Raw genomic sequence first — 27,850 nt, 5'->3', positions numbered from 1 at the left:
GGCGGATAGGTCGAGGAGGATGAGGATGGAGTAGTGACCTTTGGATTTGGCAAGGAACAGGTCATTACAGACTTTAATGAGTGCCGTTTCTGTCGAGTGTAGAGGGCGAAAACCGAATTGAAGCGGATCGAGGATGGCATGAGAGGAGAGAAAATCAAGGCAGCGGCTGTGAACAGCACGTTCAAGTATCTTGGAGAGGAAGGGTAAGAGGGAGATGGGGCGGTATTTGGACATAACTTACAGTTCTGTGCTGCGAAATAGGCAATCTGTATTCTAGTTGATAGGACAAATGATGGCCACTAGATGGCAACATGGCATTGTGTAAACATGAAGAATGTACCACTCTATGGCTGCTATGTCTAGGGAAATGATGCAATGAAACAGATAGAGTGGGTTCCCCCTCACCCCAGCCCCCCTCCCTCCAGGGCAAGGAGGAGGAAGGAAGTGGCTTTGAAGGCTGATAATAAGCTTCTTAGGCATAGAGGCCCCATAGTTGGCTTAATGGTGGCTTGGCTGCACTCTCCGCTACTTCACTTCCATTCTGATGGATGGCATATTTTATTCTTACGTTTGTATCCTTTTCTGACAGGGGAGAGAGAGGGAGAAGAGGGGTGATGGTAAACAGGTAAGAGAGGAAGGTTTAGTAAGAAAAAGTTGAAATAGACAAGTTTACAACAAAGCTATGCTTAATAGAAATTTAACATCAGAATATTTTCAGTAAAATAGTCTTGGGTTTATGAACTAATGTTTAATTTTCCATGTTGGTTATAGTGCCAGATCTGTTATGATTATGTAAATTTATTTATTTTTATTTATTTATTTGTTACATTTGTATCCCACATTTTTCCCACCCATTTGCAGGCTCAATGTGGCTTACATAGTATCGGAGAGGCGTTAGCAGTCTCCGGTGTGAACAAATACAAAGTGATATTATGGTAAGATAAAATGCAGTTTATAGTGGGTATTGTTTGGGATATTGTAGTTGTGGTCTAGTGCAATACAATAATGAGCTTTATAACTCTGAATTGTGTAGAAATTATTATTTTTATTTATCCTCTAAAGTTATATTAATTTTGAGTGTTCAAACAAGTTAAAAAAGTACAAATATATATAGTAAGGAGGCAATTCTGTAACAGGGCATCACCATTTAGACACCATATTATTGCAGGTAGTGAGCCTATGCTATAAGGACACTTATGCATGCCATGGCTCATATAAATATTAGTGCCTGAATGTGACAATTATGCACGTTATGCACACAACCTACAGTATTCTGTAAGTAGCCTGCTTAAATGCTGCCTCCCCCCCCCCCCCCAGGTTTGTCCATGCCTCTCCCCAGTGAATACCCCTCTAATAAGTACATGCTTTGCCATTTAGGTAGAAATTCTATATATGGTGCCTAGAAAATCCACACGGAAAACATTTCCATCCGAGCATATTCCATCCATAAGGGGTGCCTATATTAAGGTGCGGTATATAGAATATGCTTAATTGATATCCCAGCGCCTAAAACTACACATCTCCATTTACACCAACAAAAACTTGGCGTAAATCCTGGCACGTAGATTTAGACGTATCGGGCCATATAACAACCCATGTAAATTTTGGAATGCCCAAGAAACACCCATTTCCCTGCCTATAACCACTCCCCTTTGTGCCTGCACACATTAGAATTTAAGCACAGAGCCAGTGGCGATCCTAGGTCGGCTGCCACCCAGGGCGGATTGCCGTTGTGCACCCCCCCCCCCCCCCCCGGGTGCAGCGGCATCCATCCCCCCAGGGTGCAGCATGACACCCCCCCCCCCCGGCCAAATGACACCCCCTCCCCGGTGCATCAAGCCCCCCCCCGGCGCAATGACACCCCCCTCCCCAGCGCATCAAGCTCCCCTCCCCCCCGGGTGCATTCTTGGCTGCTGGAGTAACCTGTTCCGTGGCAGAGGGAGCAGGGAACCAGTGGAGCCGACAGGCGCGCGGCTGCTCTCTGTACCCTCCAGCAGCGTGCACCCGGGGCAGACCGCCCCACCCTTGCTACTCCACTGCACAGCGCATTACAGAATAAGCTTAGTAAGTTATGCGCATAAATTCTTAATTATTGCCAATTAGTGCTCATTATTGCTTAAGTGCTGTTAACAACATTGATTGGCTTGTTAAGCCAATTACGCTATGCGCATTGTTACAGAATACACTTGGATTTTGGTGCAGATCACTAGGTGCGCTATATAGAATCCAGGGGTTAACGTTTAGATACTGTGTAAAATAGCTCTTGGCCACACCACTGCCATTTATGCACAAAAGTATACACTTAACTCGCATTGATGGCAGTATTCTATAAATTCAAGCATGCAAAAGTAGCTTAAATTTAGATGACCTGTTATAGAATGAGAGAGTAAATATGTGTGAATGTGTGGCTGAAATGCCGAAGTCTGTGAACACGTACATTGCAGATTCTACCAATCAAGGGCTGGAGAAAATGGCACACTTTGAATTTGGAAAGATGGGCCAGATTTAGGGCCCTATTTACTAAGCAGCGTTATAGGCGCGTTAACGTTTTTAATGTGCGTTAACCATGTATGTACCTACATTATCCCTATAGGCGCCTACATGGTTAGCATGCACGCTAAGTGTAGGCGCTTTAAAAACACTAATGCACCTTGGTAAACTGGGCCCTTACTGTATTAAGCATTTCCCTAGTATAGACATAGTGGGAAAAATCCTTTAGTATGTCTAGCCCAAAAGTTAGTTATTTCACTGAGAATGGGACTAGGCACCAGGTACCAATTTCACCATCATCAAGTGTTCAAGGTTAGCAGCTCTGGTATACCTGAGCTCATCATTTTCTTTCACTCAGTTTTCCAGATCTGGTGCCCTGTTTACTAAGGTTCACTAGGGTTCACTAGGGTTTTTAGCATATGCTAAAAAATAGCGTGTGCTAATTCTAGAGACCCCCATAGGAATATATGGGGGTCTCTAGTGTTAGTGCACGCTAAGGGGTCCTTTTAGAAGGGCGCGCTGAAAAATGAGCTGCGGTGGTGTAGGCGTGTGTTATGGACACGCCTAGATCCATTTCTCAGCGCACCTGTAATCTAGGCCTTTTTTTCAAATTTTTACTGAAAATGGACATGCGGCAAAATAAAAATTGGTGCGTGTCCATTTTGGGTCTGAGACCTTACCACCAGCCATTGACTTAGCGGTAAGGTCTCTATCGTTAACCGTGCAGTAATCATCTACGCGCATCAAGTTGGAGTTACTGCCCGATTTTTGGCACGTGCCAGAAAATAAAATATATTTTCTGGCATGCGGAGCGGACGTGCATAAAAAGTGAAATTCGGGTGGTAACTCCGAATTGCCACGCGTAGGCGCCTATGCAGCTTAGTAAACAGGGCCCCTAGACTTTTATTTGGTTTTATTCAGTGCTGCACGTTATTTTAGAATTACTATAGAATGTCTGCTGTCCATCCTGTACTAGGGAGGAGTTTGACAGGCCACCCTCTCATTGCACAGCTTCAGTAAGTACCACCGCCTTGATTACCTCACTGTTGGTCAGCTACAATTGAAATGCTGGCTTGGATTGAGGGTGGCGAGTTGGTCAGTGGAAGACTGCTGCTAAAGGAGTATAGCCAAAGGGTCATGCTCTTTGGTGTACTTGTTTTTGTGACCTGCAGCATAACTTGATTTTTTTTATTTTATATTTGAGCTTGTTACTTGTGCTCTAGGTTGGTTTTAAATTTAAGTTTTTGCAGCTTCATGTTTTGGAATAGGACGCATGTGATTCAGGAGTGTCTTATTCCTGCCACTCTGGGCCATGGTAGATATAACAGCACCTATCATCAGAAGAGCTGCTTCCTTTGTGTGTGGTCAGATTTTAGTTTATCTCCAAGGGCCCCTAAACATCATTAATCTCTGGGAATTTTAAAAAATGTGGGTATATATTAATGCACTTTCAGTCAGGAATAAAATTCTTTTCATCAATGATTTACTTTTTGATAGGGCCTTGAATTTTTTTTGTACTACTGAATCCTATCTGAATGATTCAGGTGATTTTATTTTAAACATGTGCCCATATGGGTATTCTTATGAGCATTTCTTAAGATTGAAGCAGCAGGATCAGGGTGTTTTGGTCATTTTAAAATCAGCTTTAGCGCTTTTATATTCCAGTGGTGTAGCTACGGGTGGGCCTGGGTGGGCACAGGCCAACCTATTCTTGGCTCAGGCCCACCTAGCGGTGGAACCCCACATCAACATCTCTCCTCCTCTGCGGCACCCCGGCATCTGCCTGCCCATTGCTGAACCCCGTCCCTCCTCAGTGTACCTTACAGGTATCTCAGGCGCCTGCATTGATCCATTATTGCTGCCTGTGCTGGTTCCACAGGCTTCCATCAGCCGGGTCCCGCCCTTGCTGATGTCATTTCCTGCTTCCTGTCTGGCGGGATCCAGCCAATGGAAGCCTGCGGGGCCAGCTCAGGCAGCAATAATGGATCACTGCAAGCACCGGGGATGCCTATAAGGTACACCGGGGAGGGACAGGGTTCAGTGATGGGCAGGCAGATGCCAAGACGCTGTGGAGGAAGAGAGATGTTGATGAGGTAGGTGAAAAAAAGCCTACATTTTTTTAGATCTCGGGGGGGGGGGGGGGCAGGTATGGCATGGTGTGGAAGGGCCCAAGTTAACTATGGGCCCATCCAAAATACTGGGTCTGGCTACGCCACTGGTACATTCTTGTTTTAAACTAGTCCAGGGTTGTGAAGGATTATTTGTGCATGCTAAGCATCGGACTTTATGTTTCGTTTATTGCCTTCTGGCTATCTAGAAGCAGACCTATTGACGTTCGTGGAGCCCTTTGCCTTATTATAAGTAGTTCAGAACATTTTATTCTTGAGGTGATTTTTATGTTTCTACCGATGATTTTTTCTCACTTAAAACTGAAGAATTTCTTGCTGCAATATCAGCTATTGGTTTTGCACAAGCAATCAGATCTAGTTCCCAAGAAGCAGGACAGATTTTAGATTTGGTATTTTATCATAATTTGAGATTTGATTATTCAAACCATCTCTAGGTCAAAATAATTTGTTTTAGATCTCAGTCACACTTGACACATGTATTTCTAAGGTAAAATGAGAGACTGTTGATCCCTTAGATTTTCAAACTTGTTCATTGCATCTGAAACCTAACATTCGTTCTGTGAATGTATCTGGCATGGTTGACTCGTGGAACCAGACTCTTGACTGAAGTGTTGAATCAGGTTGCGCCTTTGAAATCCTTTGTGTCTTAACTGCTGATGCCATGGTATTCCACTGAATTGCCATTGCCAAGTGTAGAGTGAGACAAACCGAACAAAGATATTGAAACATCTGGAGGGGCATTTTCGATGAAACATCTAAATCTGATTTTGGATGTTTTGCTAAAAATGTCCAAAAATCGAGTGGCAAACATAGCCATTTTCGAACCTGAAAAATATCTATCTTTTTGGTTCAAAAATCACCTTTTTCTAGACGTGTTGTGTTCAGTGTGTTTTTCATTTGGGACCATTTTTGGAAAAAAAATGTTCAACAGAAAAACGCACAAAAACCAGACTGACCACACTGACATCCCAGCAGAGCAGTGGGATAGTTTAGGAGGCACTTTAGTGGACTTCACATAAAAGGTCCCAGGTACACATCTCACATAACCCCCTTATATTGTATGATGAACCCTCCGGGAACAGAGGACATCTACTATACTTCACGGTACACCACTGCAATTGCCCTCAAGCTTGCAGGTGTCACCCATATGTGGGTAGAGTAGGTATTTAGTGTCTTTTGGAGGTCTCGTACATTCCACCACAAGTGTACCAGTTAGAATGGGATATGGGCCTGGGTCCCCTTCTCTGCAGTCCATTGACCAACCACTAGGCTACTCCTGAGACCTACATGCGGCTGTAACAAGAATGGCCATCATATCTGAAACTGTCATAGAGCCTGGTATGTACTATCACTGTGACATCTTAGGGGGGGTGGGAGGGGTTTGTGACCACTGAAGGAGTAAAGGGATTTATGCCTTAATCCCTTCCAGTGGTCATTTAGGGCACCTTTTGGTCACTTATTTGCTTGTAATTAGGTCATGGAGGGGGTTTCTTTCTGGTCATTGGGGAGAGGGAGGCTCTGGTTGTAGCAGGAGGGAGTGGGTGCTGTTTGAGGGTGGGGCCAGTTGCAGTTATGGCTTTGGTTTCAGTCAAAACCAAGCTGCAAATTTCAACCACAGATTAGGTTTCAGCTGAAATTGAAAAACCTGGTTTCAGTTGGTCTCTAGAGCAGAGCTTCCCAAACTGTGGGTGACAACCCAAAATGGGGTTCACAAAACCCAAATTTGGGGTGAAGACTTGGGTGGACTGTTCATAGGTGTATCATTATTCTGCACCTCCAGGGGTCACATAGTTTTATTTGACCACTATTATGGGGTCTCAGCCACAAAAAGATTGACATGCAGTCCTAGAGTTCTGATCCACTCAGGAACATAGACACCTCTAGTGGCTCTACCAGAGTAATGTACTTTGAGCTTCTGGAATACAGGACTGGCTGTCCAAATCTGTGATTGACAGTGGTAGGAGGAGACATCTCTTGGAGGGAAACTGTGCTGGTATAAATGCCTAGCCCTGTTTCAATTCCTTTGTCTTTGGCTCCTACTTCCATGTCTGTAGCACTATCAACCAGTGTAGCTGGAGAATGAAGGAGTGGGGAGCAGTACCAGATCCACTTAAGCTGCTCCACTTGTACCCAGTGGAGACTGGAACAGGGGAACCAGCCCACCACCATATCCTTCCCAGGAGAAAGAGAGAGAAGTCCTGAAAGATCAAGCCAGAAGGAATAGGGGAGGGGGATCAGAGGATAGTCCTTGGATCTACCAGAATAAAGAAATAAGTCCCTTGTGGGGAAGTACCTACCAGTCAAAGGACTTTGTGTCTAAAGGCTCAGAGAGCCATGATGAAATGGATAAGAGATTGACAAAAAGGCTTCCCTCAGATGAAGGGGCCCCCAGAGAGAGCTCTAAGTCCTTTTTTCAGCAACCTCTATCAACAGACTGAGTGTTCATGTGGAATCATACCAGAGAATATAAGTGTTGGAAACTATTTTTCTACCTCTACCTCTAAATAGTGTTATTATGGAGAGTTCTCCCTTTTCGTCTGAAGAATCCAAATTTAAGTAAACAATTTGGTTCAGAACACAAATCTGGCCTGAATTAACTTATTTCAATTAGAGTTTGGTGTAAGCAGATTTGCTGTGCCAATGACCTCCCAGTGACAGCTAGTCCCGGCCTTGACCTCCCTACAGACATATAAAGTAACCTACTCCAGTTTTTTTTGGACTATTTAAACTAGGAGATGTGGTTACGGAGAGGGGCTTGGGAGGTGGGGAGAAAATGGAAAACTGTATGGTGACATCAACTCCGATGATGACATGTAGTGATTGTGTGTTGCTTTGAGATTTTGTATATGTTATGTTCCCGAGCCCATACGTCATGCACCCTCCCTGCCCATCTTCAAGTCCTTACTCAAAGCCCATCTCTTCTCACTTGCTTTTGGCGCATAACCACCTTCCCCACTCATGATACCTACACTGACTACATAGTTTGTAACCTTTAGATTGTAAGCTCTTTCGAGCAGGGACGGTCCTTCCCCATGTTAAACTTGTACAGCGCTGCGTAACCCTGGCAGCGCTATAGAAATGCTAAGTAGTAGTAGTATATGTTATGTTACCGTCAATAAAAAGCTTTAAACATAAACTAGGAGAACACTATAAGGAAGAGTCAGTGGCAAAATCTATTTTTCCACCAGCTCTTATATTATTATCGATGCATTCTCATATATTCAGTATCTTTTCAACAGCAAAAAGTGTATAAAATTTAAATCTTATCTGCACAATCTTCCAATTGTTCATTCAATGCTGGAATAAAGTTGGACCATGGTAAGACTGGAAGGATTGTGCAGATTAGTATTGGAAGTTTATATACCTTTTGCTATTGAAAAGATACTGAATATACATGAATGAACTGTGAAGACTTGATTTTGCTTCTCCCAGTTTTGATGGTCAAAACAATACTTTCTTTTAAATTGCTTTATTAATTCAAACACTTGAACATTACAACTTAGCAACATCAACGCAAGCATCTCAAATAAACAGCCATGTTATGTGATGTGACACAATCTGGAATGGCGATCGCCATGACGGAACAATGTAAGCCACATTGAGCCTGCAAATAGGTGGGAAAATGTGGGGTACAAATGCAACAAATAAATAAATAAATAAATAAATAAATAAATAATTCTACAATAATGCCCTTACTGCTCTTAGACATCTACAGATGATGCAGAAAAGTATTTTTCTTTTGACGTTATTGGGTTAGAGAGTAGATGATGATTGGTTTTTCATATTTTCTCTATGAAATTTGGATCATAGTGATTGTCTGATTATGTTACAAAATATACACATAGATGCCCCAATATCTACTGGCACATAGACACACAATTACTTCTGCCTCAGAGCAGGTGTAATTTTCTATAGCAGCTTTCCAGGGGGCTATTTGCAAAGGCAAAAAAGTTGCAGCCTCTATGCCAATGTGGCTTCCCTGCCTAAAAGTGCCCTGTTATAAAATTACCCGCATAGGGGCTGGTTTTATAAAAGGGTGCCTATATCAAAGTTTCAAAAAAGTGCCTAATTTATCCTTGTAAAGGCAAACCCACTCATCAATCACTCTCAAAACACCTGAACCTGAGACCATGTGGCACACACTCCCAAAACCAGGAGGTATATCAAGTCCCTTTCTCTTTCCCATGTCAGGATAAGAGAAGCTGCACAATAAAGTTGAATGGGAAGTTTGGTGATCACTGACAGAAGGGTGCTACAATTTAGAAGATCTCTGCTTTTTCCATGTTCAAGCACAAACTATTAGCTAACATCTCTCTATTGTCTTGACACAACATCCATAGCCTCACTAACAGAGCATTCAGTAGGGACAATAAATTGCAAATTATCAGCAATAAATTCATTTATGTGGATTTGGTCATACCTTTTTCAGTAGTAGCTCAAGGTGAGTTACATTCAGGTACACTGGATATTTCTCTGTCCCTGGAGAACTTGCAATCTAATTTTGTACCTGAGGCAATGGAGAGTTAAGTGACTTGCTTAAGATCATAAGGAGCAGAAGTGGGATTTGAACCAGCCACCTCTGTGTGTCCAGACCAATGCTCTAACCACTAAGCTACTCCTCTAATCTGTTTCTATTCAATCCTGACAAAAGATGGTAAATTGTTTGAATGTATAAATTAAAAAGTAATGCAGACAGTGAAGAACCCTGAGGGACAGTAGCAGGTAAGGAGAACAAAGGAAACATCCTCCCATACACATTACTCACACAAAAATGAAAACCATTTAAATACTGCACCACTTATCCCTAATGAAGTTAACCTATATAATAGGGTAGAGTGTTCAACAAACGCTACAGAAATGTTGAGTGCTACCAAGATGTATGAAGTACCACGTTACACATTTACAACATATCTGAACAATAGCAAGGTCTTGATATTGTGTCGTGCATGAAAACCAAATGTAGTGTGTCTAGGAGTGACGCAGATGTTTGTATTCCACAGGATGCTCATCCTAAATGACTGAAGAAAAAAATGATTTTTTGACGTGAAAGAAATGAATCTCGTAAGTAACAGAATTTGCCTGACCCTGGCTGAGCAGTGACTTATGGGCCCTGAAATTGGGAAGAGGGCCAGACTGGGGTTGAGCAGTGTGATTGGTGGAATTTATTTATTTTATTCATTGGAAATCTTGTAGTCTGCCTTCTCAGCGTTGAATGAGGTCACCTAGTAAAAACGTGACATACAATACAAAAATCATCAAAAGCCTGATGATGAGAAGTAGTAGTAACATAGTAACATAGTAGATGACGGCAGAAAAAGACCTGCACGGTCCATCCAGTCTGCCCAACAAGATAAACTCATATGTGCTACTTTTTGTGTATACCTTAACTTGATTTGTATCTGTCATTTTCAGGGCACAGACCGTATAAGTCTGCCCAGCACTATCCCCGCCTCCCAACCAGCCCTGCCTCCCACCACCGGCTCTGCCACCCAATCTCGGCTAAGCTTCTGAGGATCCATTCCCTCGGAACAGGATTCCTTTATGTTTATCCCATGTAGTAGTGGTAGACAGGACATAAAGATTGGGGGAGGGGCCAGAGCCACAGTAAGTGGTGGCAGTTAAATGAGATGAGAGGGTCCTGAGGAGGTGTGATCAGTGACAGATAGACTATTGGAATGAGGGGGGTTCTGGGAGGGTAGGGGTGAGCAATAGCAGTTGGACTCTGAGAGTCAGGGGAGGAGACAAGAGTAGGGGTGAGCACTGAGTAATGGAAGAGTGGCCTAGTGGTTAGGGTGGTGGACTTTGGTCCTGGGGAACTGAGGAACTGAGTTCAATTCCCACTTCAGGCATAGGCAGCTCCTTGTGACTCTGGGCAAGTCACTTTACCCTCCATTGCCCCATGTAAGCCGCATTGAGCCTGTCATGAGTGGGAAAGCGTGGGGTACAAATGTAACAAAAATAAATAAAAACCATGGTGCATCCAGTGGCTTTCACTATGTGTCAGTATAGTGACCCTCATTGCAGGTGATGCTTGCATTAGATGCCTGCCCACCCTTAGACAGGCTGTTAGAAAGCCTTCATACAGGAGAAGCTCACTACACTTGTTCAGATATGTGATATACACCCTCTTTCTACTTCAGTTAGGAAAGAGCCTGATTCTCATTGGTGACAGTTCTTCTATAGGAAGATGCCAGGAAGGGGTTTAATTCTTTTGTCCTTTCTAGTATCATTCCCTTTGTTTCCCTGCTGCACAAGACATATGATACAGGGTCACACCAACAGTCAACTGAGATCACCATCTTGTCTTTGACAGTAGTCAGTCAGGGTCATTTGGCAGTACCTGGAAGATCCTACTGGGGCAATTGATTATATGTTGAGTAAAAAGGCAGCAGACCCTAAGTCTGCTTGGCTAATAACTGTTAATGGAGCTGGCCTCTATAAGCTTGTCCTAACCATTTTTAAACCCAACTATAGTTCTGATCCTCTGGCAACAAATTCCACAGCATACCTGTGTGTGTTTGCTGGAAAACTTTCTTAAATTGGTACTACAGTTTGCACCTGGTGGGCATGTCCTGTGATCACCCTTTCTGGGGAATAAATTACCCTCTATTAGTCTTTCACTCTAATATAATCTGGAGCTGTATACTGTATAATCAACAAGTTAATCTCCTGCCATTAGCCACAGCAGACAGTGTAATTGCAAATTACATGGTAAAATTGCACAAGCTCCAAAGTAAGCTGCATGGTCAAACACATTTGGTCCAAGGAAACAGGAAGGCAGCTGATTTGCAGAAGCCAAGGGGAAGTTAGGATAGCAGATCAATTAAGAGGTAAAATAGATTTTTATTATTGCTAGCACACCACTGGAATAGATTAAAAACCTGTCCCCAACATGGCCATGTTTCACCCAACAATGGGCTGGATCGGGGTGGGGGGCACTAAAACTGTTTTATGTTTCAACATTTTTTATTGAAGACATTACGTAAACATTCTTACAGTCATTGATAACACGTCAACCAAACAGAAATTGTGCAATAACAATCCATTATAAGTGTCTCCAAAAATTACTGGTTTTCTTCCCGCCTCCCAACTCCTAATACCTCCCTATCCCTCCCTCCCTCCTCAATTCCCATCCCATCCCCCCCTCATGTTGTGGTACCTTAATGATATTTATTGTTCTAGCGTGTTGAGGTCCAAACTTTTCCCTCTATGGGTCAAAGAGTCTAGATAAGTGCCCCAGATTTTCATGAATGTTTTCTTCCGTTTTATTGAATGTTTAGCTTCTTTAACTTCCCACATCATTAACTGGTAAACAAGGTTTCACCAATGCCAGTATTATGGCCCTACATCATTTGTCCAATTCTGCAAGATACATTTCTTTGCTATCAAGGTGAGTTTGCGGAGGAACAAAGTGTGCTCTGATATTTTACCCTTGAATGATCCTGGCAGATTCAGCAGCATCTGTACTGGTGTTCCTGCTATTTTGTGACCCAATAGGTGTGACAAATAAAGGGTTATTTTACCCCAAAACCTTCTAATCTTCCAACAACTCCAAAAACTATGGTAAAATGTGTTATCTGCCCTCCCACATCTCGTACACAGGGGCGTCTGGAATCCCCCAAATTTTGCTAATTGTGCTGGTGCCATGTAGGCTCTATGTATAAAACGGAATGCACATTCCCTATATTGAGCTCTGCTAATCAATTTCGGGATCCCCTTCAATTGCTTTTCAACATCCCAAGACATTAATCTGACTCCCAGGTCTTTCTCCCAACGCTCTTTCAGCTGTGTGAAGTTTTTGGGTTCAGCATATGCCCAGAGCGCCTTATGTATCCCTGAAATCGATGGCTCTTCGTCAGAGATCTCTACGAAGAAGATTTTAATTTTCACTCCCTGCTTCTGGGCCAATCGACCTTGATCTAATGACTTAATGTAGTGTTTTAACTGACAGTGTGCGAATGTATCGCCCCATTGAATGTTATCTGTTCCCAACAACTGGTTTAGAGTTTTAATCTCTCCATTATCATCCATCACATCTCCCAGACATTCCAAACCACTTCCTTCCCATCGTTGAAATACTGGGTTTTCTATGCCTGCCTCAAACATTGGATTCCCTCTAATTGTTAGAAGTTCTGTTATCCCCCTTCCCATCTTTAATCTGCTCTCTAAGAATTGCCATGCTCTCCGTAGAGGCAGCAACAGTAAATTTTTCCTATATATCTCAGGGATCTGCACTGTTTCTAGTTGTATAAGGGATTGCAGCTGCAGCGGTTCGAAATATTCCCTTTCTAATTCTAATGGCGTATAAGTTGTTCCTAAAATCCAGTCTCTCACATGCCGCATTAAGCAGGCCATGTTGTATAGCTTCAAGTCCGATACTCCCATCCCTCCCTGCTTCCAACTGCCCTTCATTAACTGTTGTTTCATCTTAGCTTTCTTGTTTGCCCAACAGAAATTCATTACCATCTTATAGAATGTTTTCAGATCTTTTCCCATTATGCAGAAAGGTATAGTCTGCATGACATATAACCATCTAGGGAGGATGACCATACGAATTAGGCTCACTCTACCCATCAGTGGCAATTGCAGCTGCCTCCAACTCTCCAACTGTTGTCGAGTCTGAGTCAACAACAACTTAATATTAAGTGGGTATAGGTCTACCACCTTTGTTGTCAGCATTATGCCCAGATATTGGAACGAGTCTGCTGCCCATCTCAAGGGGAAATTTTCCGGCCAGGCCACTGCAATATGTATATTACTAGCCAGCGCCTCCGATTTCTCCAAATTTAGTTTGAACCCCGAGTAGTCTCTGAATTCTTTAAACAGCTCCAGTAAAGCTCGCAATGACTCCACCGGATTCATGATTGTGACTAGCAGATCATCTGCGAAGGCAGCTAATTTGAATTCTTTTTTCCCAATAGCTACTCCCCTTATTGCGGGCATTGCGACAATATCTCTAATCAATGGGTCTAAATATAAAGCAAAAAGCAATGGTGATAGGGGGCAGCCTTGCCGGGTTCCACGTTTTATGTCAAAATCATCTGAACAGTTGTCATTAACCATTATTCTAGCTTTAGGGGATGTATATAGTGTTCTGAGTGCTCTTATAAACCATCCTGCAAAACCATATGCACTTAGCTTTGCAAACATAAAACCCCAGTCAACACGGTCAAACGCCTTCTCGGCATCAAAGCTAATCATCAATGTTGGCTCTGAGTCCCTCCCTACTTTTTCTAACGCTGTTAGGATCCGCCTTAGATTTTTGGAGATTGAGCGTCCCTTAACAAATCCCACTTGCCCCTCCTGCACTAGTTTTGGTAGTACCCGACTCATGCGCCCAGCCAGTATTTTAGCAAATATCTTCATTTCGCAATTCAGCAGCGAAATGGGGCGATATGACTCTGGCAAAGTAGGGTCTCATTTAGGCTTAGGTATCAAAATAATTTGGGCCATATTCAATTGTCTAGGAAGCAATCCTCTTTCCACCCAACCATTAAAGACCTCTGCCAACGCTGACTCTATCTCCTCTCCTAATAGCTGATAGAATTCAACTCTTATGCCATCTGGACCCGGCGCCTTCCCCTGTGGACTGTTGGTTATTGCCCAGTGCACTTCATCTACAGTAATTGGTTTGTTTAAATTTTTTTTATCCCTTTCCGAAAGGACAGGGTGCGCCACCCCATCAAGATATAGATTACTCGGGAGACCTGGCTCAGTTTCTTCTGTATACAAGTTTTGATAGAAGATTTTAAAGACATCTTGGATTTCCGAATCTGTATGACACATTTTGCCCGTCCCATCCTTTAGGGTTACCACTCTTCTCGATGCCTGCTTACGGGCAACCAGTCTGGCCAGCATCTTCCCACCCTTACTACCATGCTTATATAGTTGGAATTTATAGTATGCTTGGGATAAGGGTATTTAAAGCCACTTGTGCCGACACAAGTTCTTTCCTCAGCCGGATATTAGAAGCCCTGTCATATTTCTTCTGCAATGACACAATTTGTTTCTCTAATCTCAGTATTTCTCTGTCTCGTGCTTTTTTAAATTGGCTTACATAGATAATGATCTCTCCTCTCAATACTGCCTTTGCTGCCTCCCAGAATATTATGGAATTGGATGCTGTATGTTCATTAAAACATTTATATTCCCTCCAACTTTTCAACAAATGTTCACGAAAACCCACATTATGGATCAAATAGCTTGGGAACGTCCATTGTTTAAATTTGCTTCCCAATCCTCCAGGGTTCCAGGTCGCCCATACTTCTGCGTGATCTGATATTGCATACGGTCCAATTTGGGCCTCTTGTATCTCTCCCATTAAGGAGCGAGACACCAGCAAATAGTCTATCCTGGACTGTGTGTTATGCGCCCTAGACATATGTGTGTAGTCTCTGTCTTGTGGGTATAGTATTCTCCAGATGTCCAAGAGGTCCAGAAGGGAGCAAAAATTCGGAAGCCCCTTCGACATCCAGTGAGATGGTGTATGTGTAGCATTTGATTTGTCTACCTGCGGATCCCATACCATGTTAAAGTCTCCTCCCAAAATTAATTGGGAAGAGTCCTCTGTTATCAAATGTCCTATCAGTTTTTTTTATAGAATTTTGTGTCTATTTGATTTGGTGCATAGATGCTGCCCAACAATATTTGTTTCCTAGCCAACATCACCTTGCAAAAAATGTACCTCCCATCTGGGTCTTTAATTACATTGCTGATCTTATCCGCCACCCCCTTCCTTATTAAAATGACCACTCCACCTTTCCTCCCTTTTGCTGGTGATCCAATGCCTTCTCCTACCCACCATTTTTTAAGCTTATCTTGTTCCAATTTGTTCAAATGCGTCTCTTGCAAAAGAGCAACATCCGCCCTGATCTTCTGCAAATATTTCAGTATCTTAGAGCGCTTCACTGGTGACCCTATGCCTCCCACATTCCATGTTACTATTTTTACCATATTTCACGTACTGTGTTGGCATCTGATCTCCCACAAAAATTCTTTATCTTCTCGGAGCAGCCACCCCAGCCTATGACTCCTCCCTTTTTATCATGTGGTCCACTCGTAGCCTTTCATACTCCATAGTACCAATTTCTGTTTCCCTATAAGATTCTATTTGGCCCTCCCTCAGCCCATACCCTCCCCAATGCTGCCCCTTCCTCATCATCCCTCCCCGGCCTTCTGCCCCTCCCCCAATTCCCCCAATCCTCCCTCTGTATCCCGTCCCTCCTGTATGGGACTAGTCACGTTTACGCCCCTCCCGACATTCCCATGTAATTGACAAAGTGTAACAAACAATCCTCCCCTCACAATTAGTTGCGCCTGCTACTTAAGCCCTCCCCTCCAAATTCCCTCCTCGCATGCTCAATTATTCCTCTTATTATAATCATATAATCTAACATAACTTGATAACTGTTCTTAGTATAACAATGGTCACTACAACGGGGCAGTGCCAGGCATCCCTTTTAATAGGTAGCCTTGTTTAATATAATTAACAGATTCAAAATAACAAACAACTAGTTGGCTTCAACTTAAATATGCTTATGCCTTGTTCTTTGACCATTATGCGTATCATTACCAACTCTTCTCTCCACTCTTTCCATGATGAATGGAAGAGTCCTCTATCTGAAAGGCTGTGTCGCAGTAGTCATCAGTTCCAACGTGCCAACCAGCCCATCAGTAGTCCCTCAGATGCAATCTCCGCAAGGTATTTTAGTGCCATTCCGATTGGTCAAATATGCCATCCGTAGACGGTCTCTGCAACAACTGCCAAATCGTTGTGCGCAACTCTTCTCTCCACTCTTTCCATGATGAGTGGAAGAGTCCTCTATCTGAAAGGCTGTGTCGCAATAGTCATCAGTTCCAACGTGCCAACCAGCCCATCAGTAGTCCCTCAGATGCAATCTCCGCAAGGTATTTTAGTGCCATTCCGATTGGTCAAATATGCCATCCGTAGACGGTCTCTGCAACAACTGTAATCCAGAGTCTTAGGAGTTGATGAGATAGATTACTCCTCGTCCGTCTAAGCTTACTGTGGTTTAGTGACCTTCTACTGCAGTGCTTGACACTTGCCTATTCCTTGTCCATAGATCATTTCGCAAGTTCCCAGTCTTTCCTAGCCAATCAAGAAACATGCCAGCAGGAGTGCTCTCAAAAGTCTTCAAGTCTCGCTCCACCTGACTCTTATTTGCAGTTTCTGTAATCCAGTATGCCCCAGCTGCTGCTGTTCTCAGCTGATCAGGCCTGTGCTCTCACTATTATTCATTCATCTCCTGCATTTAGTATTTCCTTTACATATTGTTGGGCCTCTGGGACTGATTCACAAATTTTAGTAGTAGATTGGTGGATGATCTTCAATTTTACTGGATATAACAAAGCAAATTTTATTTTGTGTTTGACCAGCTGCGCACACGTTGGGGAAAAGGCTCTCCTCTGCGTTGCTACCACGATTGAGTAATCTTGGAAACAGAGGATCTTTTGATTATCATATTTCAGACCAGCTCCACTGCGCACAGCTTGCATAATTGCGGTTTTATGGGCAAAATTGAGCAGCCTGCATATCACTACTCTGGGTTGGCTTGCGCTTTGTCTCATTGGGCCCACGCGGTGTGCTCGTTCAATTATCAACGGCCCTATACCCGCTGGAAGTTTCAGTTCTTTTCCTAGCCAGTTCTCCAGGAAGGGACGAAGTTCGTGGTCGCCCAATTCTTCTGGTAGCCCCACTAAACGTAGGTTATTGCGCCGTGACCTATTTTCAAGGTCTTCGAGTTTTTCTGCCTGCGTTTCCACCGTTTTAAGCAGTTTAGCATACCTTTGCTCCATTGCGGTGACTTGGTCGGAATCCCGCCATATCCTGGCTAAGCTGTGTCATGTTGTTTTTTAATCCTTCCAATTTGGAATCCAGCCCCTGTAATTTCCTGTCCAGGATTCCTTCCAGTGCCGCAGTCACTTCCCCCACGATTTTGGCCGCCCATACAGAGCTTACCGCCGTTCCCACCGGGCTCGCTGGGGCCGCCATCTTGTCCTCGCCGACTTTGCTTCGCTCTTTGTCTTTTCGGAGCGTTTTACCCGCCATCGCCAGCCCTGTCACCGGGGTGCAACCAGCTCACCGCAGGGGAAACTCTGCCAGTCAAGATTTAGTAAGGTTTCTTTCTTTGGGAGGTTTTGAGTGCTGAGGAATGCGAGGGTGAGCACGGAGCAGTTCTTCTAGCGACCGCGCCCGTGCATCGCGTCACGTGACTCCCCCTAAGACTGTTTAAATAAAGAAATAACTGTATACTAGTACAAAATACTGGTGAGGAGTGGAGCAGTGGCCTAATGGTTAGTGTAGCAGGTTGCAGACCTGGGAAGCTGGGTTCAATTCCTGCTGGTGCCTGATGGTTAGCAGTGGGTTGAGATCCTGGGGAATTTTGCTCAATTCCCTCGGCAGCTCCATGTGACCCTGTAAAATGAAACTTAAAGTATATAAATACTTGAATGAATGAAATAGCATATACAAAAATAATGGTTGGGACACTTCAGTTATAGCCAGATCTTCATACAAGAGACCAGATCTTCCCCAAAAGTAGGTGCAGACACAGGACCCTTGTTGGACTATAAGAGAGAGGAGGAAAGGAACTGACTTAGGCGTTTGATTAAAACACATTTCCATCTCCTCTGTGGACAGAGCTGTAATTGTACTAGGCTAGATGCAATAATATTATTTGGGAGGGCAGGGGATCTTTGTTCTTTTGGGGTACTTGGTAAGAGAGAGGCATTCTTGGAATATTATTTTTCTGTGAAAAATAGAAATATAATTGTTTTGTTTAAAGCCTTTCTACATAGATATTTGGAATGAACCAAATGAGATGCCGGTGCTTCATGTATGATTCAGTTCTTTACTTCACAGAGTCGTGCATTTGCTGGTGTTGTGATCCTGTCTGTTTCTGTCCTCCTCTGCACCTTGTTCTGTCAGCACTTCTGCTTTCCTCTCTGCTGGGTCAGATGTTTGACTCTGCAGGAACACAAGGGGTCAAGTATTCAACTAAGGTCAGGAATGCGTGTCCTGTGGGGGTACAGCCGCGTGTCAGATGGTGAGGTGAGTAACTACCAACAACAGAATAATTTAATCATGTAGAGACTGTGAGGCCCTCACATGTGACTGGAGAGCACTACAGGGAGTGTGGGACCCTCATATCAAAGTATTAAGCACATGACAGAAAATGAGGCTATAATATTGGGGTGTGGGGAGCACTGCAGGAAGTATGGGTCTTTCAAATATAGTTAGCTGGGAAGTTCTGCAGGGAATATCATACCCTGTAGTACTGGGGAGCACTGTAGAGAATATGGAACCCTCACATATGGCTGTAGTACTTGGGAGTGCTGCAGGGAGTATTGAAGCTTTTACATGTGATCGTAGCACTGTGGAACCCTCATGTGAAAGTTTTCAAATTAACACATCATGAACTGATCAGATCTAAGAAGGTTTTTATGTCACTAGTGACCTATCTGTTAGCCTTCAGATAAGGGAAATGGAGAATCCTTCATTCCTTCTCATCCTGCTAGACAAGTCCAGACTGATGAGTTATACCTCCCTACCAGCAGATGGAGACAGAGAGCTGAATTGTCCAGTCATATCGTTAGCATAAGACGTGATACAACGTGGAAGTAGCCAGCATTTCTCTGCCTCCAGCGGATAATTCAGGTTTGACAGCTGCAGCAGGATCTGTCAACAAAAAAGCGAGCCTGTGCACAGAAAAAATACTTAGCTCTCAAACGAGAAATCCCGACAAAACACAGTCTGGGTCTCCTCAGCTGGTAAATCCACTGCAAATCTCATGTAGCACAGAATCCATAATCTTCGACAAGGGTCCTTGTTTCGCAGTCTTCATCCAGAGGAATACTAACAAGCTTCCAGCTTGGTTCAAAAATGGCAAACACAGGTATAAATATGCCCTCGGAAAACCGCCCTCCTGCTAGCTGACGTTAAGAATCCCCACAGGATTCTACCAAGTAGGCAAAAGCCTGCACTCATAAAAAAATGCTTCCCATTCCATAGGGCCATTAAGACCGCTCGGAGCTATGGTTTTAAGTTTAAAAATTCATTTCTGCTCTTTCTGATTGAGATTCTTCATAATATCTCCTCTTCTGCCATTATTTATAATTTGATCAAACGCAAAGCATTGTAACTGTTCAAAAATGTATTGTAACTCCTGGCAATGTTTCATCAAAGGCATCTCAATTTTACCAGATTTGATACAATGTTTATGCTCAATTAATCTAGTTTTGAGCATATGTTTAGTTTGACTAATGTATTTTAATCTACAAGGACAAATGATCATGCATATCACTGCTTTTGACATATACGACATTGAGCATTTAATATCAATCCAAGTGCATTGAACATCATCCCAAAATCTTGATGTCTCTAACGTAACATTAAAGAGCACACATTTACCACATTTAGCATGTCCATGAGTACCCATAACTCTTGAAGTCCGTACATCTGAATGGCACAAGAGATCTGATAAATTAGTGTTTCTTGAATAGGATATTATACATTGTGCCTGAGCAAAAATCAAATGAACTGATAGAGTCTTACAGTGCTTTCTAACAATTTTAGCAATCATGGGAGACAGAGTGGTATATTTTAACACACAAGCTACCATAGATTCCTGTGTCTTGTGTTCAGTATTGTGAGATAGCAGATTTTTGTGGGGTTAGTTCCTTCTATTATTTTGGCACAGTGAGCTTGGATCTAAGGATAAGGGGAATACATTTGTACTAACATTAGTGAATGAAGTGTCAGGTGCAAATGTGTTTTTCTTATCCTTAGATCGAAGTCCACTGCAGCAAAATAATAGAAGGAACTAACCCCACACCCAAATATTATAAAAATAGGGCAATTTTATTTACAATAGCAGCAAACATGGTATAAGGAAAACAGAAATAAAACAAAGACAATCCCATTACAGAGATAACTTAGAGTAAAGGCCGATAAATCCCTAACTAGACTCTGAAGTAGAAAGAGTCACTCTAACCCCAGAGCATTAATACAAAGATACATGGCACATAACCTGATGCAGTCCCTCAGATGTCCGTCTGGTCTAACTCAGATCTTGCCCCTCGGATGTGATGTTGACACTGCAGCTGAGCTTCTCTGATAAAAGCTCCTTTTTATAGCTAAATCATAGGCTTTATCTGTACTGCTGACTACTTTCTGTACTTGGAGAACATAAAACAAGTACATATTGACCAGCCATAGTATCTCAAAGAGTCCTGCATTAACATAAATTCTGATAACAGCTTGATTGTCCTGATAAGATTGTGAACCTTATCAGCAGCTTCTGTCCTAAGTATAGTAAACAACTAGACTTGGTGTCTCTGCATTGTCTTAGAGGCTTTATAGATGAATTGTCTGAGTTTACATATTGTAATCAAGTTGTTAATGCTGGATTATACTATGTATGTATGAAACCATATATGTTTCCATATAGTCAAATGGACGGCTGGGCATAGTGCTCATAATAGTTCTTGCTTTGCTCATACACCCCCAATTTTATGTTTAGCGTGCAAAATTGTGCTCACAAGGTATAGAATAGTGTCAGTTGCATATGTAACTTAGTTTAATAATTAGCTGCTAATTGACATTAACAACCCATTATTAGCTATAATTGGTGCCGATTGGCACTAATTAGCAATTATGCATGTAATTGCCATTATTTGAATACATGATAAATGAAACAATAAATGGCCTAGTGGGAACTGAGTTTGATTCTCACTTCAGGCACAGGCAGCTCCTTGTGACTCTGGGCAAGTCACTTAACCCTCCATTGCCCCATGTAAGCCGCATTGAGCCTGCCATGTGTGGGAAAGCGCGGGGTACAAATATAACAAAAATAAATTGCACGTGCAAAATCTATCATGTGCAACTGCAAGTGGGATGTGGACCTGGGAGCGGCGTGGGCAAGCCAGGGGAATGCCTGGCAGTATCGCATGCAAACATTTACATACCTAACTGTCTACAGATAGGCGTGAGTATGTACATCAGCCATTGAGCTAGTGTAAGTGCTCGCACCTAAAGTTAAGCGCAAATGTGGGCTTATGCTAGTATTCTATAATGGCAATTGCCGATATAGATATCCCGGCGTCTAATTTTAGGTGTCCTTTGGAGAATTATCCCCTTGGAGTACACCACTCTAGAATGCTCTGAAAGTTTGTTCACATATGTCTGACCCAGACTGCATCTGATGATGTCACCCAACTGTAGGATCTCTGGTGGGGAGGAGGGGGTGGAGGGAGGACACTGTCGGGCTCATTTTCAAAAGAGAAAAACATCCAAAAAGTGGCATAAGTCTGCATTTGGACGTTTTTCTCACAAAAACGTCCAAATCAGTATTTTCGAAATCTATTTTTAGAAGTTTGCCAGAAGTGCGCCCAAATCTCAAGGGGGAGTGCCAGGGGTGTGTTCAGGGCGGAACTTGGGCCTTCCTAAGACTTAGATGTTTTTCTGCCATAATGGAACAAAACAAAAACATCCAGGACTAAAACTTAGATGTTTTGAGCTAGACCAGTTTTTATTACGAATAAGGCACAAAAAGGTGCCCTAAATAACCAGATGACCACTGGAGGGAATCAGGAATGACCTCCCCTTATTCCCCCAGTGGTCACTAACCCCCTCACACCCCACAAAAATGTGATGAAAAACATTACTTACCAACCTCTATGCCAGTCTCAGATGTTATACTCAGATCAATTAGAACAGCATGCAGGTCCCTGGAATAGTCTAGTGGTGGGTGCAGTGCACTGCAGACAGGTGGACCCAGGCTCCTACCTCCCTCTACCTGTTACACTTGTGGAGGAAACTGTGAGCCCTCCAAAACTCACCAGACACCCACTGTACCCACATATAGGTGCCCCCTTCACCCATAAGGGCTATGATAGTGGTGTACAGTTGGGGGTAGTGGGTTTTGGATGGCTTTTTGGGGGGCTCAGCACACAAGGTACGGGAGTAATGGTCAAATGTGTACCTGGGAGCAGTTTATGAAGTGCACTGCAGTGCCCTCTCGGGTGCCCTATTGCTGTCCTGGGATGTCAGGGGGACCAGTCTACTAAAAATGCTGGCTCCTCCTACATCCCACTGGCTTGATTTTATACGTTTTGCACTTGGATGCTTTTTTTTATTTTTTTAATGGACCAAAAAACAAAAATGTCCAGATCACAAAATGTTGTTCAGAACAGTATTTTCAAAAACAAAAGATAGACGTTTTTCTTTTTTGAAAATGATCTTCTTTCCTATTGGGATTTTGGACGTTTTTGGCAAAATGTCCAAAGTCGGACAGACGTCATATCGATAATGCCCTCCATGTCTGTCTTTGCCTATATGTATACGTATTTACTGTGTGGTATGTTTTACTGCAGCCCCTGCTCCAAGCGCCATGCCAACAGTGTGCTGTGGTGTCCAGTTCTGGGCAAATGCTGGGATCCCGGCTGGGGAAGGAGATTGATGAGGCGGCTTGTGTGCTACGCATGAACCAGGCTCCCACACATGGCTATGAGGAGGATGTGGGTAGCAGGGTCACATTCAGGGTTGTGTCTCACACCAGCGTACCCTTACTCCTCAGAAATGACTCCTACTTCTTTGGGCTCTCTCAGAACACCCTGTATGTGATCTGGGGACCCCCAAAACTCATGAGCCGTGACAAGGGGGGGCGCACTTACAGGACTCTGAAAAAGATGAAAGACATGTACCCCAGTGCCCAGATCTATACCCTGACGGAGGCAAAGATGGCGTACTGTGACCAGATATTCCAGAACGAAACTGGAAAGAACAGGTATTATTAAGGAAGGAATGGAAAACAAAAATGAGGACATTATAATGCCTTTGTATCGCTCCATGGTGCAACCGCACCTCAAATATTGTGTTCAATTCTGGTCGCCACATCTCAAAAAAGATATAGTGGAATTAGAAAAGGTGTAGAGAAGGGCGGCGAAAATGATAAAGGGGATGGGATGACTTCCCTATGAGGAAAGGCTAAAGCGGCCAGGGCTCTTCAGCTTGGAGAAAAGACGGTTGAGGGGAGATATGATAGAGGTCTATAAAATAATGAGTGGAGTGGAACGGGTAGATGTGAAGCGTCTGTTTACGCTTTCCAAAAGTACTAGGACTAGGGGGCATGAGATAAAGCTACAAAGTAGTAAATTTAAAACGAATCGGAGAAAAAGTTTCTTCACTCAACGTGTAATTAAACTCTGGAATTTGTTGCCAGACAATGTGGTAAAGGCGGTTAGCTTAGCAGAGTTTTAAAAAGTTTGGACGGCTTCCTAAAGGAAAAGTCCATAGACCATTATTAAATTGGACTTGTGGAAAATCCACTATTTCTGAGATAAGCAGCATAAAATGTTTTGTACTTTTTTGGGATCTTGCCAGGTATTTGTGACCTGGATTGGCCACTGTTGGAAACAGGATGCTGAGCTTGATGGACCTTTGGTCTGTCCTAATATGGCAATACTTATGTAGGTACAGGTAGAACTGTATCCTGATATATAGAACATCCTTACCTCCTAGCCTCCACCCCATCTTCATACTGAGTAGTGTAAGCCCCTACCCCTTTTCATACTGAGCAGTGTAAAATCTTCCCACAGCCTTCACCGCTCTTCATACTGAGCAGTGTAACCCCCTCCTCAGCCCTTATTCCTCTTCATACACAGGAGTGTAAGCCCCTCCCTAGCCCTCACCCCAACGCAGATATAGCAGTGTAAAGCCCACCCCAGCCCTCACCCATCTTCATACTGAGCAATGTAACCCCCTCCCCCAGCCCTCACCCCTCTTCATACTGAGCAGTGTAACCCCCTCCTCAGCCCTTACTCCTCTTCATACACAGGAGTGTAAACCCCTCCCTAGCCCTCACCCCAATGCAGATATAGCAGTGTAAAGCCCATCCCAGCCCTCACCCATCTTCATACTGAGCAGTGTAACCCCCTCCTCCAGCCCTCACCCATCTTTATACTGAGCAGTGTAACCGTCTCCCCCAGCATTCATCCCCCTTTTCATACTGAGCAATATAACTCCCTCCCCAGCTGTTACCCCTCTTCATACACAGCAGTGTAAGCCCCTCCCTAGCCCTCACCCCTCTGCAGATCCAGTAGTGTAAGCCCTCCCCCAGCCCTTACCCCTCTTCATACTGAGCAGTGTAACCCCCCCCCCCCGCCCTCACCCCTCTGCAGATACATCAGTGTAAAGCCTACCCCAGCCCTCCTCTTCATACTGAGCAGTGTAAACCCCTCCCCCGGCACTCACCCCTCTTCATACTGAGCACTGTATGTCCCTTCTCCATGCCTTATTCCATATTTATAGAGATTAAACTGTCCCCTTATTTCCCATGTGTTGTTGCCTGCTGACTCCCTCTCATTGATATTTTATTACAGGATAAAATCTGGCTCTTTCCTCAGCACTGGGTGGTTCACTATGATTTTGGCTATGGAGTTGTGTGAGCATATCTCTGTGTATGGAATGGTCAGCGGCAACTATTGCAGGTACAGGGGTCTTGGGGTGTCTGTCACACAGCTCTATTCCCAGGCTATCACACACACTGCTTCAGGCTGACATCAGCACACTGTCGTCTCTGTTTATGGGACTTAGGTTTCTGCATATGTCTTGTAGCCTTCTCTTGTCTTTCATGGTATCTACAGTCTCAGGATGTCTTAAAGAACCCTCTGACTGTCTTAGTTTTCTGAGTCTTGATGTAAAGTTGTGTGTTCTCACTGTCTCTTACGTGTTTGGGTATCAGGATGTCATGCAGTGTGCTTGCTCTCTTTTCACAGGGTTTTAAGGTCTCAGGACGAGATACAGCGTGCTCGGTCTCTTCTGGTGTTGGGGTCTGAGCACGCTCTCTGTCCTTCACTGCATTTGGGTCTGATGGTAGTACTGGGTCCACTTACTTGAAGTTACCTTGTTGTGTCCACTGTTGCAGAGAGAAGAATCTAGTGCCAGTTCCATATCATTACTTTGAGAAGGGGAAATTGGATGAGTGCAAGATGTATCTTCTGCACGAGCAGGCCGTCCGAGGTGCTCATCGCTTCATCACAGAGAAGATGGTTTTCTCCAGATGGGCAAAGCAAAAGGGCATTGTGTTCACTCATCCATCGTGGAAGGATACATAACGTGTCACAGCATCTCAAGCTGGGAAATGTACTTTGTGAAAATCAATTGCAGTAATTGAATGTAGGGAGAAGAACAACCTGATATCTTAATTTATAAAACTGAGTTTGCTATAAAAATGGCAAGAAGGAGTTTTTTTTTTTAAATAATGGAAAAAGGAATCCTGGCAGAACATGAGTCCCCCAGAAGATAATGGAAGTTGTCCTATAAAGAATTAGGAAGTAATCTTTTAGCTACACGGGTTGCTTGCAGGCACAGCAGAAAATGTTCTAAAGGAAACTTCCTGAAAAGTTTCCTTGTAAAAATTCAGGGAACTATAGGGAACATGCAGATTATGGGGTCCTTTTATTAAGCTGTGGTAAACCATAGTATGTGTTTACTGCAGCTTAAAAGGGCATACTGTGGGGCGCACTGAGACATCCTATGGTAAGTTTCAATATACACAAAAATATATTTGGGGGTGAAGAGTGGGTTTTTCTGTGCTAATCAGTGCGTTGGCATTGCTGCACATTGATTAGCGCAAGATTAGCTCGTGAACTCTTACTGCATTCAAACTAGGTGGCGGCAAGGGCTCACATGCTAATGTTTTTAATAGCCACAAAATCTGGAAAATGGACAATCAGCCATTTTCCACCTGCGATAGAAATGGCCTTAGTGTACAGGAAAGACCCGCGTAAGAGCACACTGAGGCTACTTTCTACCGCAGCTTTGTAAAAGGACCCTTATGTACGGTAAGTGCTCAAACATGAAATCTTGGTTCAGAACTTCCTCTTCCTCCTATATGGCATGGTTAAAAGAACATACATGCTTTTAGCCATATACACCTAGGAAGGGGAAGGGGAAGAATAAAATTGCAGAGCATATACAAAAACATGGACTGATGAGACAAAGTCAGCACGGATTTAGTGAAGGGAAGTCTTGCCTCACCAATCTAATGCATTTTTTTGAGGGGGTAAGCAAACATGTGGACAATGGGGAGCCGGTTGATATTGTATATCTGGATTTTCAGAAGGCGTTTGACAAAGTGCCGCACGAAAGACTCCTGAAGAAATTGCAGAGTCATGGAATCGGAGGTAGGGTATTATTATGGATTAAGAACTGGTTGAAAGATAGGAAGCAGAGAGTAGGATTGCGTGGCCAGTATTCTCAGTGGAGGAGGGTAGTTAGTGGGGTCCCGCAGGGGTCTGTGCTGGGTCCGTTGCTTTTTAATGTATTTATAAATGACCTAGAGATGGGAATAACTAGTGAGGTAATTAAATTCGCCGATGACACAAAATTATTCAGGGTCGTCAAGTCGCAGGAGGAATGTGAACGATTACAGGAGGACCTTGCGAGACTGGGAGATTGGGCGTGCAAGTGGCAGATGAAGTTCAATGTTGACAAGTGCAAAGTGATGCATGTGGGTAAGAGGAACCCGAATTATAGCTACGTCTTGCAAGGTTCCGCGTTAGGAGTTACGGATCAAGAAAGGGATCTGGGTGTCGTCGTTGATGATACGCTGAAACCTTCTGCTCAGTGTGCTGCTGCGGCTAGGAAAGCGAATAGAATGTTGGGTGTTATTAGGAAGGGTATGGAGTCCAGGTGTGCGGATGTTATAATGCCGTTGTATCGCTCCATGGTGCGACCGCACCTGGAGTATTGTGTTCAGTACTGGTCTCCGTATCTCAAAAAAGATATAGTAGAATTGGAAAAGGTACAGCGAAGGGCGACGAAAATGATAGTGGGGATGGGACGACTTTCCTATGAAGAGAGGCTGAGAAGGCTAGGGCTTTTTAGCTTGGAGAAGAGACGGCTGAGGGGAGATATGATAGAAGTGTATAAAATAATGAGTGGAATGGATCGGGTGGATGTGAAGCGACTGTTCATGCTATCCAAAAATACTAGGACTAGAGGGCATGAGTTGAAGCTACAGTGTGGTAAATTTAAAACGAATCGGAGAAAATTTTTCTTCACCCAACGTGTAATTAGACTCTGGAATTCGTTGCCGGAGAACGTGGTACGGGCGGTTAGCTTGACGGAGTTTAAAAAGGGGTTAGATAGATTCCTAAAGGACAAGTCCATAGACCGCTATTAAATGGACTTGGAAAAATTCCGCATT

At 43.5% G+C, this 27,850-nt stretch overlaps 1 protein-coding gene across 2 annotated transcripts; it reads left to right on the top strand.

The window, feature by feature from the left end:
- Positions 1 to 493: 493 nt before the first annotated feature.
- On the top strand, positions 494 to 26,585 carry ST6GALNAC4 (ST6 N-acetylgalactosaminide alpha-2,6-sialyltransferase 4). Of its 2 annotated transcripts, none has more exons than XM_030210622.1 (6): positions 494 to 625; positions 9,620 to 9,680; positions 18,502 to 18,690; positions 23,013 to 23,425; positions 25,020 to 25,127; positions 25,565 to 26,585. In XM_030210622.1, the coding sequence occupies exons 2-6, from the start codon at positions 9,672 to 9,674 to the stop codon at positions 25,752 to 25,754; spliced, it is 909 nt and encodes a 302-aa protein (XP_030066482.1). In that variant the 5' UTR covers positions 494 to 625; positions 9,620 to 9,671; the 3' UTR covers positions 25,755 to 26,585. The 2 variants fall into 2 exon arrangements, with proteins under 2 accessions (XP_030066482.1, XP_030066481.1); XM_030210621.1 differs by lacking the exon at positions 494 to 625 and adding an exon at positions 896 to 935.
- The last annotated feature ends 1,265 nt before the right edge of the window (positions 26,586 to 27,850 follow it).

This window comes from Microcaecilia unicolor, chromosome 7, assembly GCF_901765095.1.
Source record: "Microcaecilia unicolor chromosome 7, aMicUni1.1, whole genome shotgun sequence".
In the NCBI taxonomy this organism is placed as follows: Eukaryota; Metazoa; Chordata; class Amphibia; order Gymnophiona; family Siphonopidae; genus Microcaecilia; species Microcaecilia unicolor.
Note: the sequence above shows the minus strand (reverse complement) of the source record. Positions and strands in the feature narration are given on the sequence as shown.